This window comes from Cajanus cajan, chromosome 8 (genome assembly GCF_000230855.2).
Source record: "Cajanus cajan strain Asha chromosome 8, NIPB_CcT2T_4, whole genome shotgun sequence".
In the NCBI taxonomy this organism is placed as follows: domain Eukaryota; kingdom Viridiplantae; phylum Streptophyta; class Magnoliopsida; order Fabales; family Fabaceae; genus Cajanus; species Cajanus cajan.
The window spans coordinates 30,486,857-30,513,262 of NC_138524.1; the positions used below are offsets into that span (position 1 = coordinate 30,486,857).

Genomic DNA, 26,406 nt, shown 5'->3' on the forward strand with positions numbered 1-26,406 from the left:
CTGGTTATCTAGGTTTCAACATAATGAACCACCTATTTTCAAGGGTGGATATGATTCAGATGGAGTTGTGGAATGGCTATTTGAAGTGGAAAAGATATTTCAGGCGAAGGAGTGTCCTAATCATTAGAAGGTTGCTTTGGCAACCATTAAGCTTTTGGTAGATGCAAAATTATAGCAAAACCCATTATAAAGGATGATGGCTGATGGGACTTTGGTCAATTAGGATAACTTATAAAGTATTTTCCTAGAGAAGTACTTTCCGCAAGATACGAAGAATCAAAAGGAGGTGAAATTTCCAAAGCTGAAATAGGTCAATGGCGGTGGAAGAATATATTGCAAAGTTTAAGTAGCTAGTATGCTTTTGTCCTCACTATAATGGTGTGGGCAACAAGCAATCAAGATGTATCAAGTTCGTGAATGGATTGAGATTGGATATTAAACTATTATATTATAAAATCTTGATTAAAAAAGTATTTTAAAAAAATTTAAAAGTCATTATCTTCCTACAAAATCTTTTAAAATTAATGTTAAAAGTCATTTAATTCCTACAAATTTTTTTAAAATTCATAAGAGTTATTCTTTTTGCTAAAAAAAAGTCTTATGAAATCTCAATCCAATACACCTCCTAAATGTCAAAAAATTAAACATTTTCTAAATATTATTTAATATGTTATAAAAGGAAGAAAAAGTAAAGAGGAGAAACAAGACAGTATGAGATGGAGAAAAGAATCTGACTAGTGTATTATCTTTGGGAGAGGAGTAACATATTTATAAGTACATGTGGTAACTGAACAATTACACAATAAAGAGAATAATACATAACGGACATATAAATGGTAATGATTGATAATGAATATTGACATCCACTAATTAAGCCACTAATTATTATTCATAACATAATATATAATTTTGAAATAAAAAATGAGTTTAAATGGTGAGGACCTCGGCCTACTAAAACTATTTGTTATACGCACATATACATCTAGCTAGCTCACTCACGATTCTTAATTAAGCATCCAATAATGAACCCTTTATTGCACATTAATGTTCATGCATGTGTTTAATACTACCTTTCCTCTTTGCAGTGGACAAAGACCCGTTGGCAACGCCGAATTAGCTCCATTTTGCACCATGATTCCAGTACAATATCATGAACTATATCTTATTAATTAAAGTATTAAACCATTTCCGTTGAGTGTTTAAACGTTTTCCTTTCTATAAGCATCGCATAACGCATTTTACTTTCTACACAATTTGGTTAGGACATTTTATAATCCAACGTCAATACTTATAAGTTGCAAATTCAAGGCAAGAAAAGTTGACCAGCATTAATTAATGCACGTGCAACTCATTAGGGGGAATGTACGCCCTTTCCTAAACTATAAAAACATCATTTTCTTTGTGATTTTGATCAACCTAAAATCTGCATTTGAGGTTTGAGATCAACTCATACTCTTTCCTATCACAGTCAAAACAAATTGTTCAAGCTTCAGATGTGAGGCAAAATTAATATGGCACACATCAACCTTCTTTTCATAGTCACTTTCCTTTCTATCTTTTCATGTCTTGCACTGGTTGAGCCATCTTTGGCTCGGAACCAAAACCAAACAATGGCTTACATAAAGTCCTCTTGCCAAGGAACCCGGTACCCTGATCTGTGCATACGTTGCCTAGCCAGGTTTGCCAAATTCACCATAGATGGTCCTCAGGACTTAGCCCATGTTGCACTCTCGGTGAGCCTCTCTAGAGCACTGAAAACAAGGAGCTACTTGTTAAAAGTGGCCAAGGAACTTGAGGAATTCAAGGGTAATAGGGTGTTCCTTATTGTGCAAGATTGTTCCATGCAAATGAGTGATAGTGTAGACCAACTTTACCAAGCCATCAAAGAACTCCGCAAATTGAACAAACGCACTATCATAGATGACACCTTATTGTGGCACATAAGCAATGTCCAAACATGGGTAAGCACTGCCTTAACTGATGCTAGCTATTGTGTTCAATCGTTCCCTGGTCATAGGATGAGTAAGAGGACTGCTACTATAAAGGTTAAGGCGCAAAATGTTGCTGAACTCACTAGTAATGCACTCAACTTATTTCATAGATATGCTTCTAGGTACCAGGCAGCATCTAGAGCCACCAAGAAACCTTAATTAACATATGCCAAGTGTTAGTTACCCTTTGTTCGTCAGGTGAATATGTTGTTTCTTTGGGTGGGTTAACCAAGTATGATTTGTATGGGTAAAATTTGTATTCATCACAATAATGATAGGATGAAGTTTTGTTTGTCATAGGTTTTAATTAATAATTCAAGTCAACAGCGATTGGCACAAGTCACAACAAAGGGTGAACCCCCTACTTATTAGCTAGGGTTCAAAACTTGTCAAAGTCTATCGTTGGTGGATTCTTTAGTTACTTCTATGATCGCTTGAGGAGTCGAATAATTCTTATGAGAAATTTTAGAAATTTAATGAATTTGAAATAAAATTTAAATTATCATAATTTCAACTTTTTATTATTTATTGAATGCTTTATTTAGATAAGTCAATTTAATTTTGTTTAAATTTTAAATTATTAGTATAGAAAAGGAAATTAGATTTTCATCATAAGTAAAATTTTAACGGTAGGTCCAATGATGGTAGTGATGACAATGATGGACACAACTACAATAATAGTTATACGTGATAACTTTATCTATAATCTTTAAACCTAATCTGTTTATTTCTATTTCAGGATTGAGATTATACATTTTCATTCTCATGTAAAAATGACATTTTCATAATATATGCTCCTTATATATATAAATTTTATTTGATTTTAGTCCCGTTCTATAAATAACAAATTTTGACACTAAGGCCCAAAATAAAAACAAAACTTCAAGGTTTAAAGATGAAAATTGAAAAAAGTCCAAGCCTAAAATTAATAAAAGATTTGTGTATGAACTAAAATTGAAAACTAATAAAAGTTAAATAACTGAAAACATATTGAATCACACACATATAGAGAGGAAAGGTTCACTTACTCTAAAGTATGATCTTGGTAGATTTCTTTACTTAATAATTCATATAATATATTAAATTTGAACGATCTATCTAATCGTTAAATTAAAAGTTTTTAATTTATATATCAAGTCTACAATTTTTTTTAAAAAAATTGAAATTTATTTGATATTTTGTTTGATTGATTTAAATTGATGGATAATCATAAAAATATTTTATACGTCAATTTGAATCTATATAACAAAATTTCAAATGTTTTTCATTTTATTTTAAATTTATAAACTTAATCTATACATTAAGAACTTTTAATTTAACAGTTAGATTATTGAAATTTGATCTAAATAATGAGTTATTGAGTAAAATATGTCTACCTAAACTTACTCTTGAAATAAATAGATCACTCCCCTCTCTCTCTCTCTTTATAACTATATATATATATATATATATATATATATATATATATATTATAATTAAATATGATTACAATCATTTAACTTTTATCAATTTTTAACTTTAGTCTTTTATTTTGGGCCTAGTATCAAAATTTGTTATTCATAGATAAAAATTATAGAGACTAAAATCAAATAAAATTTGTATAGGTACTAAAGTGAAAATTGACAAAAATTCAGAAACTAAAACTATATTAATTTTTCTCTCTCTCTATCTCTCTCTCTATATATATATATATAACACAAATGACTATCATGCACGAGAGAGTTTTTAGGGATTCTTTTAACTTCATATATAATTAAGTTTTTATTTATCATAATTATTTATGAACTAACTTTAATATTTAAAATAAATTATCAATAAATAAAAATAATCTTATACTACAATCTAAATATTTATTGTAAATTTAAAATATAATTTATATTTTAAAAATAATTATTTATTTAAATTTTAAACATAATTTATATATCCAAACATAGTATATATATATATATATATAATTTATTATAAACTTTTATTATATATAATTAACATTTAACCGTGCATTTTGTAAGTTAAAATACTAGAATATTAAAATTGTAAGACTGAAATTTATAAATAAACATTAGCCAATTTTTAGAAATTTAATAATTTAAAAACAATTTTAATATTAAAAACATTTAGTAGTTTCAAAACAAATATGTTTTGAACGTACAATAATTAAATTGATATTTTTATTTTAACAATGAAAAGTGAATGAAGGGAGTTTGGAGAAAGAGAGAGTGTAGAAACAAGAGAGAAGACATTGAGAGAGAGAGAAAAAATAAATGGAAGGAGAAAGAAAAGAGGGAGAGATGGAGAAAAGATAAAAAGGGAAGGAAGGGAGAGAGAGAGGAAATAGAGAAGAGACGAAAGTTAGAGAGAAAAAGTAAAGAGGAAAAGAAATAGGAAAAGAAGAAAGAAAAGAAAGTGGGGAGAATAAAAAATGCAAGATGCAAGAGAAAGGATGGAAATTAGAAAAGGAAGGGTAAAGAGAGAAAGGAAAGATAAAAGACATAAATGAGACAAAAGAAAAAATAAATATGAAAATTTCAAATCTTAGCATTTTTTATAGAAAATTTAGAAAGTTTCATTTTGAAAGAATTTCTTGAATTTCAATTTCTTATATGTGTTCTTCCTTTAAACAAAATATTTCATCTTAAAATATTTAAAATTCATTAAAAATAAATAAATTACTCTCTTTCTTTCGTTTGTTGAGTTTAGCACGTTATTGAATGATTTTATTAGTTCGACAATATTCACGGGTACTTTCTAAATCACGTGCCACGTGAATCCAAGGCAATACAATAAATAAATTGAAGAAAGATTTTTGACAAAGGGTTGAATTACAATGCTAAATGGAAGCAATTTAGTGAATGAGAAGGAAAGGTATACAGAAGAGGGTGAAGCAGAGGATGCGGTGGTGTAGGTCAAGATTGATAAGCCAACTTTAACAACCCTTTCTTTTTTCATACATGACCTTAAAATCAGTGACGGATCTAGAAATTTTAAGTAGTGGGGTAATACATAAATTTATTAAAATATAATTTTTTTTATAAAAATAAATACATATCATAATTGTTCTTTACGAGTTTTCATAGTTTGAAAACATTGAATGATTTGCTCATTTTCAATATTATCAAAAATCTCTCTCTCTATATAAGTAACTAAATAATCATTTAATCATTCATCTCCCATACGACTGGGCATCCGATTCTTGATAATATTCATAACAGAAAAAACTCTTTCAACTGATGCAGTTGCTACTAGTAGTATCAAGGATAGCTCTAAAAGCAAATATACCAATGGATATACAACATGTTTTTTTGTCTCCACAAGTTTCATAGAAAGATCACCAATCCTTTCTAATTTTGAAAAAGCACTATCAAAACATACATCTATGAAATAATTTTCAAGTTGATTATCTAATGTCAAAAGTTCAACTGGAGAAAATTCAAAAAAATAAAATTGAGCAAAACGAATCAACTTTTCCTTGTCAAATATAGAAAATAAATCTCTTGAATTTAAACATGCTACACAAAGAAGCAACTCATAGTTTAGCTATTCAAACAAGGAGTAGAGATGAAATAAGAAGTTTGTTTTTTTTTTCTTCTTCTAATTTCACTCTTCTACACTTTAAAATATGTTAGAGGTAGAGGAGAACCTCAAAATATAAAAAGAAATGGAAAAAGTAAAAATAAAATAAAAATAAAAAATATCCAAAAAGAGGTTAATAACAACTTATGATTTTTTTAAAAAAATTTCTTTTTCACATAAAGATAACTGCAATTAAACTTAAATTCAGTTTTAATTTTATAACTTTTTTAACTTTTTAATTTTTTTTTTTTAAATTTTAAATAAAAATAATATAATATTATATATATTTAAAAAAAATTGAAAAGTTAGTGGGGGCAACTGCCCCCACAAGTGACTACGTGCGTCCGTCCCTGCTTAAAACAATAGGCCAGATCAAAAGCAAGAAAAAAAAGAAGTGAAAAGTGAAAAAAAAAATTGATTCAACAATAATGAACAAGATCATAAATAAAATTGCATCTTCCCTAGATCCTAATGTTGGAAATTAAACTTACATTTCCTTTAGTAGTGGGGCATTTATTTAGAAAGTTTTCACGTTCTAAAAGTTTTATAATGTTTTTTCAAAGGACTTGTATATTTGACAAGATTCATGCATGTTAGGGGTTGAATTGGTGGTTAATTTTTTTTTTTAGAATTTAAAACTTTAAGTACAATGAAATCTTGTTAACCCTTTTAATATAGTTTAAAAAATTACTTTCAAATTAAGTTCTTGAATATATGATTTCTTGACCTTTAGAAAATTTTATTATTAATCAATCACTCATTTTATTAAAATCGACATTTAAGAACACATGTTAGAATTAATATTCAACCAATACAATGAGCATGAGATAAAGAAATTTACACAAAGATTTTTATTAGTTCACTTTCCACATAAAGTTATGTCTCGTTTTCTATGATCAATCTTATATCTTAGGATTTTCACTATAAGCAAATATATGATTACTATAAGACAAATCGATCAACCTAAATCCTAAGGTAACCTCGTAACCCCTATAGGAATCCCTTACCAATCCTTTTAACTAGAGAACCTTTTCTATAACAGGTACACTCAAGAAACACTATCTTGAGACATAATTCCCTATTGGAGATCATTAAACAGCCAAAATTAGGATTGGAACAAATAAACCTTTTGTATACAAGTTTTCCCCCATAATCTTGAACATTTATTGCTTATCTTCTTGAATGAGAAAACTTTGAAATGACTCTTGTAGAATTCTTTCTTTTTCACACAGTATTTACTCACATGTGGTTTCTTTCTTGAAAATTCTTGTTTTCTTTATTTTAGAAACTCACTTTTCATTTTTTGAACTCTTTTGATATCTTTTCAACTTTTTTTTTTATTTTAAGAAAAAGTTATGTCGAGTTTATATAATATATACAAACGAGTTTGAAGCACTTTTCTGCACAACATGCTCTTCAATTTTACACCTATTGTATCCTTCACAACTCTTCATCCCTGGTGATAGGTTTCAAGAATGACTCTAGATTTAGTTTGAGATATTTATTTAGTATAAAAGCCAATTGCTTCCTCTACATTGTATTTTTCTATAAAGGATGTTTCTAGATAATGTTGGTTCTTCATATACCCTTTCAATATCTTCATGTATCGCTCAATTGAGTTATCAACCTAAAAATGATAGGACCACACAACCTTACCTCCCTAACCAAGTGGATGATTAACTAAACCATAATGTCAAAAAATGAATAAGGAAAATATATCTCCAATTGACATAATATTATTAGAACAACTTCATTTTCTAACTTATCCAACTTTTGAGGATCCATTACTTTACTGCATAAGCCATTGAAGAACAAGCAAAGCCTAATTATGACTTGTCTCATATTTTTAGGTAAAATGTTATGTATGACCAAAAGAAGAAACTACTACATCAATACATAACAATCATGAGGCTTTAAGACAACTAATTTCAAATCTTTCATTGATACAAGACTTTTTACATTGGAAGAGTATTCGTTCAACATTTTGACATTGTTAAGTCAATGTCTTAACCCAAAAAATTCTGATCTTATGACCAATGGTTTGGACTATCTTTTGAAAAATCTCATCAATTAGGGAATGCCCGGAAACCAGACCAATCCTTAATTAATGGTTTTGAAAAATAAGTTCATAGAGTCTCCACCAATGTTTTACTCAAAACATTGGAAAAAGAAAAGATTTTGAAATTAAAATAAAGGTATTCATAGCCAAAATTGGGTTCGGAGGTCCGTTACATGTAGGGAATGTATTAGGCACCCCTACAACGCCTTAAATTGGTACCCTATGATGAAATTAACATAATAATAAATAATATTTTAAATATCTTATCCCTTTTTATTATTTAATATTATTTACTTGACGAAAAATACCTATCATCTACATGATTATTTATTGCTATATAAGAATTATAGATAAAATAAATAAAATGTTAAATAAAGAAATAAAATAATAAAAAGAATAATAAATAAAATAATTAAAAAGAATAAATAAAAGAGAAGAATTTAGAACCTCTAAAGCAAACCTTTTATATGGGAATCTTCCCAAATGTGTGCGGGGCGCATTTTGGCAGCCCTTCGCTCTACAAAACCTCACTATCACTCAAAGGTTTATATAGAGAGGGGGGAAGATATGCAGCTTTTTCTCCTTTCGTCCCTTGTCCAGAGGGTTTCTTATATAGCCAACTAGGAGATAAAAGCATAAGAGAACTATCCGATGTGGGACTAAATTTTATAAAAATACCATCTTTTCCTAGGAACCATGTAGGACCTCTAGAGAACTCGTTAACTGTCGAATCGTATTGGTTTTTTATGGTATCCTCATAATATATTGATCTTCAATTTTGACAGTTGGATTGTTGAAATTAGGTTTGTAGTGAGAGATACTATCATAACAAAAACGTTATCTGGTACAATATTCATATTTTCCAGCTGGAATGCGAGGCCTCTAGAGAAATCATTAACCGTTGGATCTTGCTAAAAATTTGATGATTTCTTCTTAATACATTGATCTTTAACGTTAATGGTCGAATCGTGAAAATTAGGTCTTTAGAGGGAGATATTATCAGAACAAAAATGCTTCCCAACGTAAAATTTTCTGGAAAGTGGAACGAGCCATTCCGGTTTCGGAACGGGCCGTTACAACATTGGGAACGACCCGTTCCAATTTGGGAATGGCCGTTCCGTGCCCCAGATCTGTTTTCTTGAGATTTTTGGGCCTTTCGGAGCCATCTTGGCCCATTTAGGTGCTCTATTGGGCCCTTAGGGGCCATACATACTACTTTTTCCAGCTATAGTGCGAGGCTTCTAGAGTACTCGTTAACCGTTGGATCCTGCAAGAAGTTTGATAATATCTTCTCAATACATTGATCTTTAATCTCAACGGTTGGATCGTCAAAATTAGTTATGTAACGAGAGATGTTATCATAACAAAATTGTTGCCCAACGCGTTGGTCCCCTCGAGGGTTATTTGTCTCGCTCTAGTAGACCTTTATCCTTGATTTAGGTACCCGAAAAAAATTGAGTGTCTACAAATTCCCCTCTTTACTTGTCCTTTGGGTGGCTAAATGTTGCTTTTCCAAAGGAAAGTAAAGATGTAGACATTTTGTCCAGGTTTTCTCTTTACTTCTTTGTCCAGGTGCTTCCACAATATTGCTTCCTTCAGATAGATAATGTTTACCTATACCCTTGCCCCCTAGAGCGACTGAGTGTTGGTGAGTGCCCCGTCAGGTGTAAAGGGTGGTAAACTGTGCTATCTAGGCCTCTACCTTGGTGTAGATGCTTCTTGTTGCTTCCGCTTAGCCCACGGTAGTGTGATTTTTATTCACGATTCAATGCCGAGGGAGTATGTTTTGAGCTTAACCTCTCCAAGCTGGGCTGAAGTTTGAGGTTTCAGCTGGCCAAGTGTTAGTTTTGGGGTCTAGCAACCCTTACTACTCTTGTACTAGTTTTGAGGATCTAGTAACCTTTACTGCTCTTGTACTAGTTTTAAGGCTCTAGCAACCTTTACTGCTCTTGTACTAGTTTTGAGGATCTAGTAACCCTAACTACTCTTGTACTAATTTTGAGGATTTAACAACTTTTACTGATCTTGTGCTAGTTTTGAGGACTTAGCAACCTTTACTGCTCTTGTACTAGTTTTAGGGATCTAGCAACCCTTACTGCTCTTGTACTATTTTTGGGGACCTAGCAACCCTTACTACTCTTGTACTAGTTTTGGGGATCTAGCAACCTTTACTGCTTTAGTACTTGAGGAACTTGACGGTGTCCTCTCACTAGTGTTGTGGGATGCCCCTCAGATTGACAAGTAGGGAAATGCCTAAGATGCCCCCTGTTCTGGGTTAGGGCTAGCAAGATGTGTGATGCCTTGCTATGTGAGTATTGTAATGCCTCTCCAAGCGTCTTTGTTGGGGAATGAGATGGGTGGCAAGGATTATGGTGTTTTTCCTGCCGTGTGAGTATTGTGATGTCTCTCCAAGCATTTTCCTTGTGGTAGGAGTATTTTTCTGAATTTTATTTTCTTGGCTTCGACCTTTTCATGCTTGAAGCTTGCCTCTTATTTTTTTGAAGCTTTTCCTTTTTCTATTTTGTCTTTTTTTGTCATCATTGGTGGAGAGATTCCTTCCTATGATGATGTTATTTGTTGAATCTTTATTGATAAGTATTATTTTGGAAGCCATTCCTGGCTTGTCAGGAAGCTATTCCTGGTCTTGGCATTGTCTTGGATCATCATTCATTCAGTTGAGGAGTAAGGCGCAATGGCCTCTTCATGCTTATAGACTTGCTTGTTTGGTCCATTCTGCTTTATTCTACTGTTGACATGTCTTTGCTTGTTGGCACATAGAATCATTTGAGATTGGCTTTGTTGGGCGAAAGACTTCTTGACATGATTTTGGCTGTTAAGGCCTTGTCTTGCTGTTGAGCTTTTTATGAGTGTTTCGGCTTGTTGATTCCCTCTAACAGGTAGAAGGTAGACACAAATAAAGAATGAAAGAATGTAAAAGAAAATGCAAAGGAAGAATGGATTGGATTTTTTTTCAATTTTTTTTTCATTGAAAGTGAACTTATACCCTTTTATGCACACTTGTGCCTAATGCATGTTATGCAATGATGCCTCTATGCTAATGCTTAAATGTAGATTGATTTTACTTTCAAGAAATTAATCTATGCGCATTATTTATCGGCTTGGATTGTTAGCCTTTAGCCATGTTGAATTCATTTTAAGTGTTTCTTCTTGAACCTGAGGTTTATGTAGTTTGACCCTCTTGTTTATACCGAATATGATATGTTTGCCGTTAGATCAGGTGTACCTAGACTCTATTCTAGAACACCTCCAACTTCTCCCTGTGAGTGTTCACTGTGCATATTCCGTGTATCTCTCAAATTTATCTTAACGCCATATAGGTCAAGAGGAAAGAAAATAAGGATACATATACATTTTTTTTTCGCAAAAGTTTCGTTAGAAAGGATTTTTTTTCAAAAATTGCTTTTAGAAGAATGGATGGTCGAGCTAGGCTAGTGGTATAAGCTGATGAACAAGCACGTTCAAAGTGAGGAAATCATTTTCCGCGTTAGCTCATTATTTCCTTCAAAGTTAAGCGATGACTTGGGATTGCATATTGATTAAATGATCTTCCCAAGCTTCCTTTCAGTTTTCTGCTCGGGATGCTGCTTTTTCCTAACTTTTTCCTAGGTTACTTGAGTTGTGTTCCCTAGCGAACATTTTCTTTTCGATTCTCAGTTTTGCCTAGGTTATCCTTTTTGTTTGTGGGTCTCCTAGTAGACCTTGCCCTAATTTTTAAGCTGCCCCCTCAGTGGGTTTCTTGCCGGGCTTTTGTCTTTGCAACATTTGTGATCACCTTTCGTTCCTTCATTAAAAGGGGGATCTCCCTTACACTGATTTTGTTTGGACTTTTATCCACTAGTCATGCCAAATTTGTCTTATTGATCTTTATATGTCATTTGTCCTTATTGCGCATTAAGCCATTGTTTCCAATGAAATTCCTGTTTGAAATGTACTTGTTCATTTAATGGTTTGTTAACGAGGCTTAAAGTAGATTAAAGGAAGAAGAGAAATGAAGTGGAAAAATGTATGGCATTAAAATAGAATTTTCAATTTACATATGCCCATTTAATGTAGCTCGAGGATCTAGGTGTGCCCTAAGTTTGTGATTCATACATAAAGAGAGGCATGGTTACACTTGAGCTTTCCTCTTATGTCGGTGCTTCGAAAACTCTTCATGCAAAGGAAGATAGCTCAGCTCTTCTTCCTTTAAAGATATGGCTGGCTCATATCTTGAACCTTATCGCTTTGAGTTGTCTTGGAATACGGTAGCTTGGTCATTCCTTACACATCTCTACCATGCCCTTGTCCTGGATGGTAGTATCTGTGCTACTAAACTTCCATTACTCGAGTTCCTATTCATGTGATTGATCCTAGGGTTTCCTCCATCGTATCCATGTAAAAGATGACGAGCGACTTGTTGATAAGTAGTTCTTCCTTAGTTGGAATCTACTATCGGCTTGCCATTCGTCATAAACTTGACTTTTTGGTGGAACGAGGAGGGTACAGCTTGCGTTTGATGCATCTATGGCCTTTCTTAGGAGGTGACTGTAGGTGGGAGCAATAATAGAGCTTTGGCGTAGAATTTTCATGGAGTCTTGCTTTTTGAAAAGGATACCCGAGCTTCCTTTCAATTTTCAACTAGGGAAGACATTACTTTTTTTTATTCCTAACTTTTGCATAAGACGTATCCTATCGGGATTTTGAGCCTTTCTTCTACCAAAGACCTTTATCTTGGCAGACCCTTTTTTCTTACCCTAATTTTTGCCTAGAACGCCCTTTGTGGGTTTTAGTCTTAGCGGGCTCTTAACAAGCAATGTCTTCGAACATAATGTTTCTTCTCCATTATGAAATTATCTTGATAAGAAATTTCTATTCACTCCAACTTACATGCTCGATACTTTGGAATTTTTTACCTGATCTATTACTTCATGTGCAACTTTGAGCTTCTCCAAAATTTCATTTGCTATGGTGCATTCTCTCACTTTGTCATACTCAGATCTACTAAGTGCACAATTTAGGTAGAACTTTTCTTTTGCTTTAAGCAAGCATTTAAACTTCCATTAGCACTCCATTCCTATTTTGGCTTTGCTACAATAGCCTCTGCATCTAGAGTATGCTTTGGTATATATGGCCCTTCTTATACTATTTCTAGTAGATCTACATCCTGTGAATCTAGGAACAACTTCATTCTATCTCTAGTGATAGTAATCTTTTTTGTGAAATCCTAGATGTTTTCTTGTTGAAACACCTACTGGAATAAACATTGTTAGATGTTGAATAACCATCACTTCCTCAAGATCTTTTCTCCTAGACTGTTAAGTGTGCCTAGCTATAGGAGCCAAGCTCTTATGCTAATTGAAGTGAATGTTATTAGGAAATTGGAAGAGGAAAGGATTGAATTATTTTCTTTCTTAAAAATTTGTTATGTATAAAAATTAGTCTTTTAGAAGATGAACTTTCCTAGTGTTCAAAAACTTAATTTTCTTACGAAACTATCTTATGAGTAGCTTAACACTACAAAAAATTATGCAACAAAGATATACAAAGCAAAGGGATAAATGGAAAAGGCAGAGGGATTGAGTTAGAGAGATTATACATTGAGTTTTATATTGGTTACATCCAATTTTCACACATAGTATTTGTATAGAGACATTTGATTGATGACATGATTATATGTTTTCATTATTTTGCACTTTGATGTATATATTCTATATATCTACAAGGTATATATGTAACCACATAAGGGATTTTATGTTTTCCAGTCTAATAAGCAAGATTTATTTTATATTTTCTACACATTATACATATATTTATTTCAAGAATGATCAAGTATTGTTGATGACCACGCATTATTGGATGAGAACCCTAGTGTAATAGATTAAATTTATGTTTTCTATTTCATAATAACTGTACAATACTAAATATAGTGACATGTTGGGTCATTATATTGAGCCTCTATCATCACTTAGAAATGTTTCTTAATGTTGAAGACAAATTGCTGCTAGCAGCTTTAGGTCATGTTTAAATATCTAAACTTTTTGTAAGAACCATACTTATGGTTTGGATAATGTTAGCTCCAATTTTCATAAGTTTCGTCTTGGCCATAAAGGTTATTATAGATTCTATGCTCAATCCATACTTCAATGTCCTCTAAATGGTCTTCATCTTGGATTTTTTGAAGCCGCATAAGTTTTATCGGTTTTCAATTTTAGTGCCTAGACAATTTCTTTATGAGTTTTTGTCCTGGAACTTTTGTTGTTTTCACTTTTAGTCCGATAACTTTTTCTTCGTTAACTTTTTTGGTTTGCGGCATTATGATATTTTGTTCATAGAGGAAAATTTTTGGGACTAATTGCAAATGAAATTTGTTGAAAGGCTAAAAGTGAAAATTGACAAAAGTACTGATATTGAAATTTCTTATACATGAAGGATGAGGAATTGCGACACTTTAAGGATAAATATTTTATTTTAAAAATAAAACAATGTACTATAATTAAAGTTAATGGTAAAAATTTAAGAAAAGACCTTATTTAAAGAAATAGTCAACTAATAAATAAGGCTATTTATAATAATTTAATATAATGTAATTAGGGAAATAATAAAAATATAATGTTAAGTTATAAACTATATGCTAAAACATTTTCCGTCAAAATTTAAGTTACGAGACAAATTTGTTTATTAAACATCCCTATTTATATCAAATAAACCCGTAGTTAAAGTTAGCAGAAATTACATGTCAAAACTGTCTCATGATAATAACTGTCATTATGTTAAATATTACAACAATCAGTTAGTATTGAATAAAATATAAAAAATTAAAACTTTAACTAATAATGAAATAAAATTCATTAAAAAATGAATTCAAATTGTAGATGCGAGAAAATAATTACAAATTTTGAAAATATTGTTACTTATATTAAATTCAAAAAAGAATATGATATGTTTGACTATACAAAATAAAATTAATGATGGAAAGTTCGAATTCCTATTCATGTTCATATTCCAATTTGGAATAATATAAGGTACAAGATTATCAATAATTCTTTTCGATAATGTTATACCTAACAAAAAAAATTAAAGAAGGAAAGTACGAGTTAGAATTCATGACCATGAAAAGGACGTTCATAGAAGGATCTAACTCCTTATGCATAATTACGAGTAGAAGTGAATGCCACCACTGTTATAACAGCTAACAAAAATGTATGTTAAGTTCATGGTAAATTGAACCTATATATATTACTAGTTTATGTTAAGTTATTCTCACCCAGCATTAGTTATATTATAATTATTTCTAAGAGATGACAAATTTGTATATGACTTCTCCCAAAACAATCCTAATAGTTTTTCTTTATGCATTATTCATCAACAATGCTATAACAATGGCAATTCGATTTGCTCCCACGACACCAACTCAAGCATATGATGATAGTAAAGTTGCTCATATCTTAAGAGAGAGTCTAGCAAGTTCAAATCCAATCCATTCTCATTTCGTGCGACCTAGTAATTTTTATCATATTGCACGTCAAGTTCCATCAGGACCAAATCCAATCCATAACCGCATATCGGAACCGAGTAAAGATGCGACTACTTTAAGAAAATTTCCGGAAGGAAATGAATAATTGTATTGGTATTTATTTCATGTGGCTGGCTATCTTATTTACAAGCACTCATAATTTCATGTTTTCCTTCACCTCTGTCTACTCACAAGGGGAAGCATCAATAAAGCCAAACAAATATATTGTAATAAACAAAATAAAAATATAATTTTGAAATTTTAAATAAAGATTTTTACATATGCATAACTTATAAATATTTAGATGCACCTATGAAAAACCTATGATCTCGTATTACTTGACTAATTAAATGACCTTTTTTTAATTTGAAAAACTATTAAGCATCCTATAATGCTATCCAACATCCAAAATGACTAAAACTCAATGACAATAGGAAATTTAATTGAAATACTTTAAATCATGACAATTCGAAATGTACCTATTGTGGTAGTACTGGAAAATCCTCTATTTCAAATACTATATAAAAAAAATACACATTATGAGATACCAAAATGTTTTAATAATCAATTACATTCCCAACTAAATAATTAATGAATAACTCATGTGCAAAGGTTCCTAAGGTCTAACCTAGGTTTTTATGTAATGTATTAGACTCACTAGTTCAGACGGATCCATATCTTAATAGATTAACATCATGAGCCAATCTCTAGTCCATTAGAATAAGGATAACAAATCCCCCGCTCGGTAAAATCATCATATTCATGAGAAATCCACCCATTGGTCTAATATTGGGGCTACATTATTCACTAATCATGATGATATTGAACATGTGTCAAAATGATGAAAATGGTTATTATAGACACCTAATTTTGTCCGGGACGTATAAATAAGAAAATGAATTTTTAACATAAGAATAAGGAATTCTCAAGAGCTCGAAAATAACATTAGAACAAACTAACATGACATCAGAAGGCTCAAAGCCCAAAAGTGACAAGTTAGAAGTCCGAAATGGGTCGTTCCTAGTTAGGAATGAGTCGTTTCAGGTTTTCAAAATAGACTAAAAACCTAAGGTCAAAACGGACTGTTCCCAATCTAAAATGGGCCGTTCTAACTCAATTTGTTATGGGTTAATTTCAAATCCATAACAGGTCATTCTGATCTCGGAGCGGGCTGTTCCAAATTCAAAATTTACCAATAAGAAACTCATCCAGAATAGGGCATTCGATCATTGAAACGAGCCGTTTCGGTATGAGTTGAAGTTATAAATAAGGAGTATGTGAACAATGTAGGGCAAAATTTTTTAGCTTATTGAGGTCCGAAAATTTAGTCCTTAAAAGTCTATATAGAGTTTACACACTTCTTTTCTTCTTCCTCTTGTATTTCTTGTGTTTTGTGAGATAATTGTAGTGCGAAAGACTGTCAAAAAGTGTCTAGATTCTGCCATTGAAAATCCAATAAAGCTCGATTAAGAGGTATTTCATATAAAAATATTTCATTTAATCTATCATTCTTATCATACAACATTGTTAATCAATAAAAACAACCATGTAGATATCTTAGGTGAGATTGTGCAATTTTAAATTTCAATGTAAATAATTTATTAATAAAATGGGAATAAATATTTGAATTATTATTCTATATTATGTTAATTTCATCATAAAGGTACCGATTTAGGACGTTGTAGGGTGCCTAACATGTAACCAACCCCCGAGCCCAATTCTAGTTATAAAGGTCAAGTTGGTACTTTTCAAAAACCCTTTTTTTCTTCTTCTGATGTTTTGAGTCAAATATCGGTGGCGACTCCAACTAATTGTTTTTCAAAACCATTAATTAAGGATTAGTCTAATTTTCAAACATTCCTTGATTATGAGATTTTCAAAAGGAAGTTTAAACCATTTGTTAGTAAGATCAAAATTTTTCAAGTTCTAATAGATGGCGACTCCACTAGGGATATATTAAGAGGGTCAGGCCCAAATAAATGATGAAATTAGCATAAGGATAAAAATTCATATATTTTATCCCTTTATCTTGTTTGTATTTAATTGATTGGCTTTAATATCATTAGATACAATTGTACACAAACCATTGCACACAACAATTTCCTCTATACTCGGGGGCTTGAGCATGTAAACATAGGGAGTGATTGATGTACGACCGGCCCAAGGATGGCCTTAGTGCCTACAAGCTTTGTCAAAAGTCACACTCAAGGTGATAATCGGTTACTCTAACCTGAAATATTGCGTCAAACTTAGATATTTTTCCGATGACGACAAAGATGATGGGTCCCTATAATGGGGGCACCTTGGGAGCTTGTAAAGACTAGTGAGATTAAAAACGCCCTATACAACGCACTTTTCTTGACAAGGACCATAGACCAAGGATTTGGACGTGACTGTTCACGGGTGTACATTTGTTTAAGCATATGTGTGTTGCATTTGTTGTGTTCTTCTATTTATTTCAAACAAACAAGAATTATAAGCAAATAAAGAAATATTAATAACAAAACATATTAAAAGATAAAAAGAAACTAACACCTTTTCTGTATGCCCTAATCTTATAGCATCATATAGGATAGTTTATTTCAAGAAAAAAACAAAAAAAAATGTGTAGAGAAAAAAAAAAGGTCATACATCATAACCTGTAGTTAAAAAAAATGAAAATTTAGGCAAAAAATAAATATCATGCATCTCTTAGGATAGTACATTAGCATACACCCATTAGAAATGGAAGGCCTAGATAATAGCATGCAAAGACCTTTAGGAAAAGAGAACATTCCAAACTACAAGGGTCATCAATCTATTTCTCCTAGTACTAGAGGAGGCTCGGTCGGATTTTGGAATTATCATTGCTTTTTCAAAAATATAAGCAAAGCCTTCTCATTATCTCCCAACCTAGAATATCTCAACCAGGTTGAAGCGAAATCATCGTAGAAGGATGCCATGCTCAAAACAAAGTTGAAGCCATTCAAAAAAAATTCAAAAGAAGATACGTAGAAGAATTGAAGCAAAATTTTTTGTTGAAAACAGACTGCTTCGTAAGAACATTATTGGGGGGATGAAACAAAAAGAACTCTGCTTGAGCAGGAGGAAATCATCACTTCCAACCGCATATGTCTTCTCCAAATGACTAACCTTGCCAACAAGGCTGAGCATTTTGGTAATCATCAAAGTGAAGTTAGCAGAAAACACATAGAAGGGGGGTTGAATATGTGTGTGTGTGTGTACAAAGGAATTTTCAAATCATTTTTTGCAAGAGTAAAATGCTTCGTCCAATGCACTTTCAAATATCAGACGGTTAGCCAGAATTTGATTAACATAAGGTCATTGCGTTTGACAGGTTTTTTGACTGTTGCAGAAAATGGTTTATAATAATAATTATTGAAGTTGTTACACTTTCCTTTTCAATATAGTTTCGTTTAGGAACTTTTCAATATAGTTTCGTTTAAGAACTTTTCAATATAGTTTCGTTTAAGAACAAGCAGTAGATAAAACTTTTCAGTGTAATATATTTGTTAAACGGAATTGCGACTTCGTCTGAAAAATGATTTTATTGATATGTAAATATTTGACGAAGTTTTTCAGAAAGATTTACTTAGTAAAAATGATTTGTTTCTAGTTAAAAAATAAAAGTAATGCAATCATTTTATACTGGTTCACTCAACTGAGCTACGTCCAGTCTCCTTCAATTGAAGAGTTCCACTAGATATCACATTGAAGAACATTGAGTATTATCATCCACTCCTAGACTTGAGTATTCTCGACCACTCCTGGTCCTGAGTATTCTCGACCACTCCTGACCCGCCAGCTTCACTCACCAGCACTAGTATTCTTAAACCACTTCTGGTTCTTCAAGTATTCTTGACTACTCCTAGCCCGTTGACTTCTCTCACCAACGCTAGTATTCTCTTATCAGCCACTTTTGGCTAGCAGTGAGTATTCTTTGACAAGCCCCTTTGGGCTTTACAAGTATTCTTTTCCTAGCCTCTTTAGGCTTTACAATGTTGGCTAGGCAGGTTTGGTTTGAGTGTATAGGTTACTCTCACAGAGAGGATACATATAGGATCTACACTCTCTAAGGTTTCTCTACCTTAGTCTTAGAGAGACTTGTGTTTGAGTGTTTGGGTTACTCTCATAGATATGATACATATGTTTACAACACTCACTAAGGTTCGTCCATAATTGACATTTCAAAACCTTAGTCTATAGAAAGACAAATACAATATTACATTGTACATATGACTATTACCGCTCATCTCTGGACTCTCTGTCTTGTGGGCTTGATATCACATTTCTTAATCACAACCCAAGGGAAAAGCCTATGATTATTCCTTTGTTTCTTCTTGCCAACCTTTTCCGGTTTGATGTTATTGCATACTTTGCATATGTTCGTTGAAGCTAATATAGTCATTCATGACTAGTTTGATCCTTTCATTTAATGCATTTGGTATTGCATTAAATGTTTCTTCCTGTTCTTAGACATTGCGTGTATTCTTTTCTGTCCTGTTGCCAGCAGTGTTTGACTTTATTTGAGACTTAGAAATTATTTGTCTTTTTCTGGTCATGCAGCAATATAGTCGTTGTCCTTTTCTGAAAAAGTAATGTACTTTTTTTGACACATGCATGCTTTGCTTTTACGTGCTTCTCTTCTTCTTCGTTTCTTATGTTATTACGTTGAGAACACTTTTGTGATCGTAGGTAATACTTTGAGTAATCTTTTGAGACTACATAAGTTCTTGCGCAACAGTCTTCGTCTGCGTCTAACGTCTTGTTCTCCGTCTGAGTATTTGTCGTTAATGCTTTGGCCCCTTATATGGTCTGGTCAGCATTACAGGTAGACATTTCCCTAGCATCCTTTTCACGCTGCTGTCTCATAGCGGCCATTTCCTCTTTTAGTTGGAGAACGGTTTCAGAGAGGTTCGTCTCGTCGACTACCTCCACATGGTCTTCATCTTCGGATCGGTGGTCACCCATAGTTGTCTTCCTAGTAGTTACCATAGTCTTATCTTGCTTGCGTCTTTAGAGCTTTCAGTTCAGCCCCACGGTGGGCGCCAAATGTACTTGTGTGAAGGGCACACTAGTAATCTTCTCGTACTCTGAAGGCCGAACGAGAGCTCCAAACGAATATCTGGTGAGAGGAAGGGTACTTGCAAAAGACACTCCGACGCTCAAGTCAGGACAAGCACGAATATCAATAGTAATTAATGAACAGTGATGTTACCTTGAAACACGAGCTATTTATAGTGACATTAATAGGCCTTGTCCCCCATGGGCCCGATACTAGGATTACCAGATTAGGTAATACGTCCTTAATTAGCTTATCCGAGTGATTTCCCCTTAATCCTTGATTAGGGATAAATAGTAACTTAATGACGTACTTGCCTACGACTTCAGTTTGGCCGACCAGGTGTCGGTTACCTGGTGCAATCAACTGTCGAGTCATTCCTTCGGCTATATCGTTCGGCCATACCATTCGAATTTCCGTACCGAGTGGTGTGGCCGAACGGTATTACCTGTACACATAACTTGATTGGCTTTAAGTCACCTTATAAAGAGGTCCATAGCCACCTTGTCCTAAATTATTTTCAGATGAAAATCCATGTGTTGCTGTCATTACTGATGTATACTTAAACACTCTTAAGTTGTTTCCCTTTTTAAAATCAATTTCAAAATCTTCCATACCAGATGACCGATTACAACAGGTTGCTAAACGTAACATCTTCATCACCATTCCTTTGATTTTCTTCCCTGTTTAAATGAATATGTGAAAGATTAAAATTATATATAGAAATTTGATCAATATAGATTGTGTTTGGTAAAGTACTACACTGTTTTTAAAGTATACCTTGAAGGATATATTTTCGTTTTTTTATGGCTAGGCACATAATGAGTAAGCAAATTATGGCCACAGCAGTTGCTATTACTGCACCTATCCGTGTCCACTTTTTGTACCTGCATAGAATTTATACATATATAATTATTAATTAGTGGCGTAATAATTTTTCAACACTATCAAAAGATTGCCTTCTGTTTGGAGATAGACATGCCAGACTGTATGTGACTAAGGTAATATGATAGTGTCCATTCTATTCTAGGAGTCATGATAGAAAAAACCTTCACAAATTGAATCACTTATATTTATCTTTTCAATCGTTTTTTTTACCCATATGGCTTACTAACCAGATCATCAAATTTTATTCAAAACAAAAGAGTCTCAACATCTCCCCCTTTTGAAAGCCCCTAATCTCACTTTCCTACAAAATCACAGATTTAACAAATTCACACTAAATTTTGGATTCCAAACATTTAAAAACATTTCATAACCTAAATTTATTATAAACCTCCCGCATATTTGTATACAAATTATCAATTTAAGGACTTTAGGTAAAAGTAATTCATAAAAAAGATAAATTTAATTTAAGTTTAAAAACAGAGAAACTTAATTAAATAGAAAAAGAACCAAAATCGTAGACTGTACACTGTAAACTATGTGGATGTTTGGAATGTACATGGCCGTTTCCAAAACTACGTCATATATCCTTAACGTGCTTTTTAACTCCTTTAAATTTGAGTAATGTATTTTTTCCCTTAAAATTTAAAATTTGTGTTTTTAAGTCCTCAAAATATCAAAAATTATTAGTTTAATTTGGGCTCTCAAATTTATAAGTTATCATTTTATTCTCTGTAATTTCAAAACATATTATTTCAATTATTGTATATTTTTTTTTACTCTCTTGAATTTAAAACATGTGTTTTTATCCCAAAAAATATATATAAAAATCCATTTTAATCCTCAACTTAAATGTCATTTGTAAATCTAATGCACAAAATTCTTCTAGTAATGTTATTATTACCGAAAATATCATATTAATGCAATTGATACTTCAAAACTGTATCAATTTATCATTACCAGATATATTATTAGTTGCTAAGAGGGATTAAAACAATATTCTTTTTGAAATTACAAGATTAAAAGAATAAATTTTAACTTTTTGGACTAAAATAATAATTTTTAATTATATTTTGAGAACTAAAAATACATGTTTTAAATTTGAGAAACTAAAAAATATATATAAAAAATAAAATATTTTTTTTTAAATTATAAGAACTAGAAATACAAATTATAAATTTAGGATACCAAAAAAATAATTACCCCAAATTTAAAAGACTAAAAATATAGTTAAATCATACATATAAACAAATATAAAAAAATACTATTCTATCACTATCCATTTAATTATGTAATATTCTAAATGCATCATAATCTTTCAACTATTCAATATTTTTTGTTGAACCTAGAATCCATCCTATTGTAAAGAAGCATATATTGCTTCCAAGTCTTCTGTTTTGGATTATGACACTCTATGAAGGAATCAAATAAATTACACTTACCCTTATGCTGATCACGAGTTAATATGTTCTCCAGCAAGTAAAAGTTTTCACCAGTACTGTCTAAAGCATAATTTTCCGATGAATTAATCCAGTGAAAGAAATAACATCCAGTTCCATTACGATAAAATTCTCTGAATCCAGCACAAGTACAATTGCTCCAGCAACTGGCCTCGTAATCACTGTAACCATAACTTGTATTCTGCTCCGAGGTTGCATTTTGGTAACTCACGTAACCAATCTTTCTCCGAAACACATCACCACGGTTCCTACAGTTAGGTATATCCTCTCACCTTTGGCACCCTCCATCAGAGTTGTTGTACCCAAAACACATATAAGCCCTTGCAACGTACACTTTATCATTAGCTAACTGCCCAATATCCGTTAAGAGCCACCACAGTGTACCATCTTCATTCGTAGTTGTGAAAGAGAATGAGTCTTCATTGGAATTGGACACAACGGTGTACCTCAACGTGCGTTGTGCATCTTCTGAAATGTGCTCAAACCTATTGTTCCTCAGTTTCCCACGTCGCCAACAAACTTAACTCTTGTGCCATTGGTTCCCATTCGAGGCTAAAGGCACCTGGAGTCGCAAGTGACTTAGTAAACCACGCAACCAGGAACCAATGATGGCCTGTTTTGTGATTAAACCCTAACTTCTTGGTAGGAACCAAAGTGTCACACGGATAATCAAAACTCTGCCACAACACACTCATTGTAGACCCATTGGGGTGAAGTTGTTGAAGCACAAAGTTTCCTGTGTCCAACAAAGTGGCCACAGTGTTGTTGATAGGGTGAGGTGGAGAATAGAGGATTATTGGTTTCCCACGTTGAGATTCTATTTTCAGCACAAAAGAGTGGTTTAGTGATTAAACTGCAGAATCTAGGTCAACAGGTTGGGTTGTATCACTCATCCAAACTTCAGCATCCTTATTTGCATTGCATATAATCAAGTAATTGTTCTCACCACTAACAGTTCTACTAAAAGTTAAATAATATTTGGCCTTTTTAGAGTATATAGTGTTGGTTTATCTGTGTAGTGCAGTGTATCACCAGGCCTTAAACTGTTGTTTGCTGCATTAACATGAGTACAAGTGCTCCACCACAGCCACAAGTACACGAAAGCAAGCGGTTTCCCTTGCTTAAGCTTGATTGCATACTTCAAATATGGAAAGACTAAACTGCAAGAGTTCGTTTCACAAGGCATGAAAGAGTGACTCCTTTTGGTATGTTAAACTTCAGAAATATAAAAAGAAAATAAAACTAAGCTCTGAAATTATAAAATCTCCTAGAATTCAGAAATATACTCACAAGACCTGAAGGAGGGTCATTCCGAAATCTTATCACAAGCTTCACGCCTTACTTGGCTTTGAAATTCTGCAGCAAAGGTGTATGGCCTCTGTCAGCACATATCAAAAGAAAGGAAAAAGATCAGTTTACTTTATTACAATAATTGAAGCTTTGGAAAAGAGATACACCTACTTCTATTATTTAAAAAATTAAGTAAATAAAAAGTGATAAGAAAATCATTGGTTGTTAGGATAGATGTAAAAAAATCCATATAGAAAGATAAAATTCGCTACCAGTAGAATATGAATATTCTTCCCAATCACATATGGGTATTTTTTATACTTGCATCTTAACGGGATAGATACAAGTATCATAATATCTATATCTGCAAGTGCCCGCTAATGTTCAATTATATAATTACATCTTAAAGTTGTTTAAACTTATAGAAATCAAATACTTTAATAATTAAATTTACTTTTTAAATTAAAAATCTTGAAAAAAATACACTAGTACATGCTTAACAGATATTCATTGATATTGAAAAAAATACACTAATGTGTACTTAATAGATACCCGTATGGATATGGGAATGGGTATTAAGTGGATATTTATTTGGCATGATAAGTAATCGGAAGCTACTACTCGTACTCATCCTAGGCCACCTTATTACACTAGTGGAAAAAATACTTTTAAAATCGGTCATTTTTTACTTTTAAAATCGGTTCTCTGACCGATTTTAAAAGAGCCGATTTTAAAAAGTGAAACTTTTAATATCGGTCATCCCATGATCGATTTTAAAAGTGGTTAATTTTTTTTTTAAATATTTGACTTATTTTAGGAGGATTCCTGAACAAAACCTGCAAATTAATAAAATACCAGACAATTCATATGTTTTTAATAAACCAAATTACATACAAATGACAAGAGTTGGTAAATGTCAACCATATATGTAATCAAAGTAACTTACAAATTATGATGCATCCTAAATTACAAAATGAGGAAATTAGAATGTTTGTCAAAGTAAATGGTTTTGGCAGGTTTTCAGTTTAACCATCAGTATTACAATCTAGACGTAGCAGTGCTGCTTGCAAAGTTATCATGGATTCTTAGATTCCATCCCTCCCACAATTTTGGAAGCAACATAATCAAGCTTAGTTTGACAAAACCATAACACTAGTATAGTACACATCAAGACCAATGCAGATCCCAGGTCCTACATGACCAACACTAGCGTTTTACAGCATCCAATAATTGCTTGTGTGTGAGAGGAGAGTCGCTGATGAAAGCAACATTGATAGGTGAAAGATAACTACTTTATCACTACGTCTACTCCTAATTCTACAACTAAAAGGAGTAAAAATAACAATTTGTGATTCTTCATTGATACCATTGATAGAGGTATACAATATATTCATAGAGAAACACAAACAGATTCATAACAACTCCATTCTAGAACTTACCTATATAAAATATTATCTATATTTATCTATTAATATTAAAAGATAAATAAAGAAATATCAATACTAATAATGAGCCTAAGGATAAGAGATGGATCGTAATAATTACCAAAGCAAATCGACGTGTTCATTCACCAGGGTGAGACACAAAAGAGCCAATCCAATCATTTTTTCAGAAATGGTTTCTGGCAAACAAGAAGCCGTTGATCACTACCATTTTGAAGGTCAATTACCCTTGCTTCCCAACGTACTTGTGCAGCAAGTGTGCGAGCCATATCTATAGCTCCCATGTTATCAGAAAAAATGACCCATCCCTACCAAGCCATGCAATGTTATGTCAGTATTAGGCTTCATAGATCATTGACACAGACAAGACAATAGCTTGTATTTTCAAAAGAAAAAAGAACACAAGACTGTGCATCATACCAATAGGTGAGGTTGCATGACTACATTCAAATAAATAAATAAATAAAAATTCACCATTCTGGAGATGTCAAAGAAATATTTGAGAGATAGGAACAAAGGTGCCATTAATTGTTCTGCTAGTGAATGTAATGTTCGACTTATGTATAATAGAAAAATCAAGTCGTCACATTGATCATTCCAACACTAATCATGACAATAAACATAAGGGGGCCAGTGTACCTCTAGACGCAGTATTCTGTCCATCTCCAAGAATAAGTTTTCATCATGTTGCACCTCTCTGAAGTGAGATGAGAAAGAAGTCCATTTGCATGAAGCATATCCAGAACGGCCCCATAATGGCCCTAGAACGACTCGTTCTGCAAGCAGAACGAGCCGTTCTGCAACCAGTACAGGCCGTACTGCTTGCAGAACGAGCCATACTACAAGCAATACAGGTTGTTCTGCTTGCAGAACGGGCCGTTCTGGGGCCGTTCTGGAGTCGTTCCAGACTCAAAATTCGCCCAGCAACAACGAAATAAGAAACAAGAGACGAGAATGTTACCTTGATGTTGTATTCTTCCGAGAAAATGAGAAGCTACACACTTCAGATGAGAGCCCGAGAGAGTAAAGAGAATAATATAGGAACTATTGAAACCGGAGAGTAGAGAATGGAGCTAGGGGGAGAATGAGAGCGGAGATAGCATAGATTAAGTCTTTGATGCTACTTTTAAAAAC

At 32.5% G+C, this 26,406-nt stretch overlaps 1 protein-coding gene across 1 annotated transcript; it reads left to right on the forward strand.

The window, feature by feature from the left end:
• The first annotated feature begins 960 nt into the window (after positions 1-960).
• Positions 961-2,493, forward strand: LOC109789013 (pectinesterase inhibitor 9). Its single transcript, XM_020347873.3, has one exon. The coding sequence runs from the start codon at positions 1,512-1,514 to the stop codon at positions 2,148-2,150; it is 639 nt and encodes a 212-aa protein (XP_020203462.1). The 5' UTR covers positions 961-1,511; the 3' UTR covers positions 2,151-2,493.
• Positions 2,494-26,406: the final 23,913 nt, after the last annotated feature.

Coding starts and splice junctions, on each gene's coding strand:
- LOC109789013 (XM_020347873.3), top strand. CDS start 1,512: ATGGCACACATCAACCTTCTTTTCATAGTCACTTTCCTTTCTATCTTT.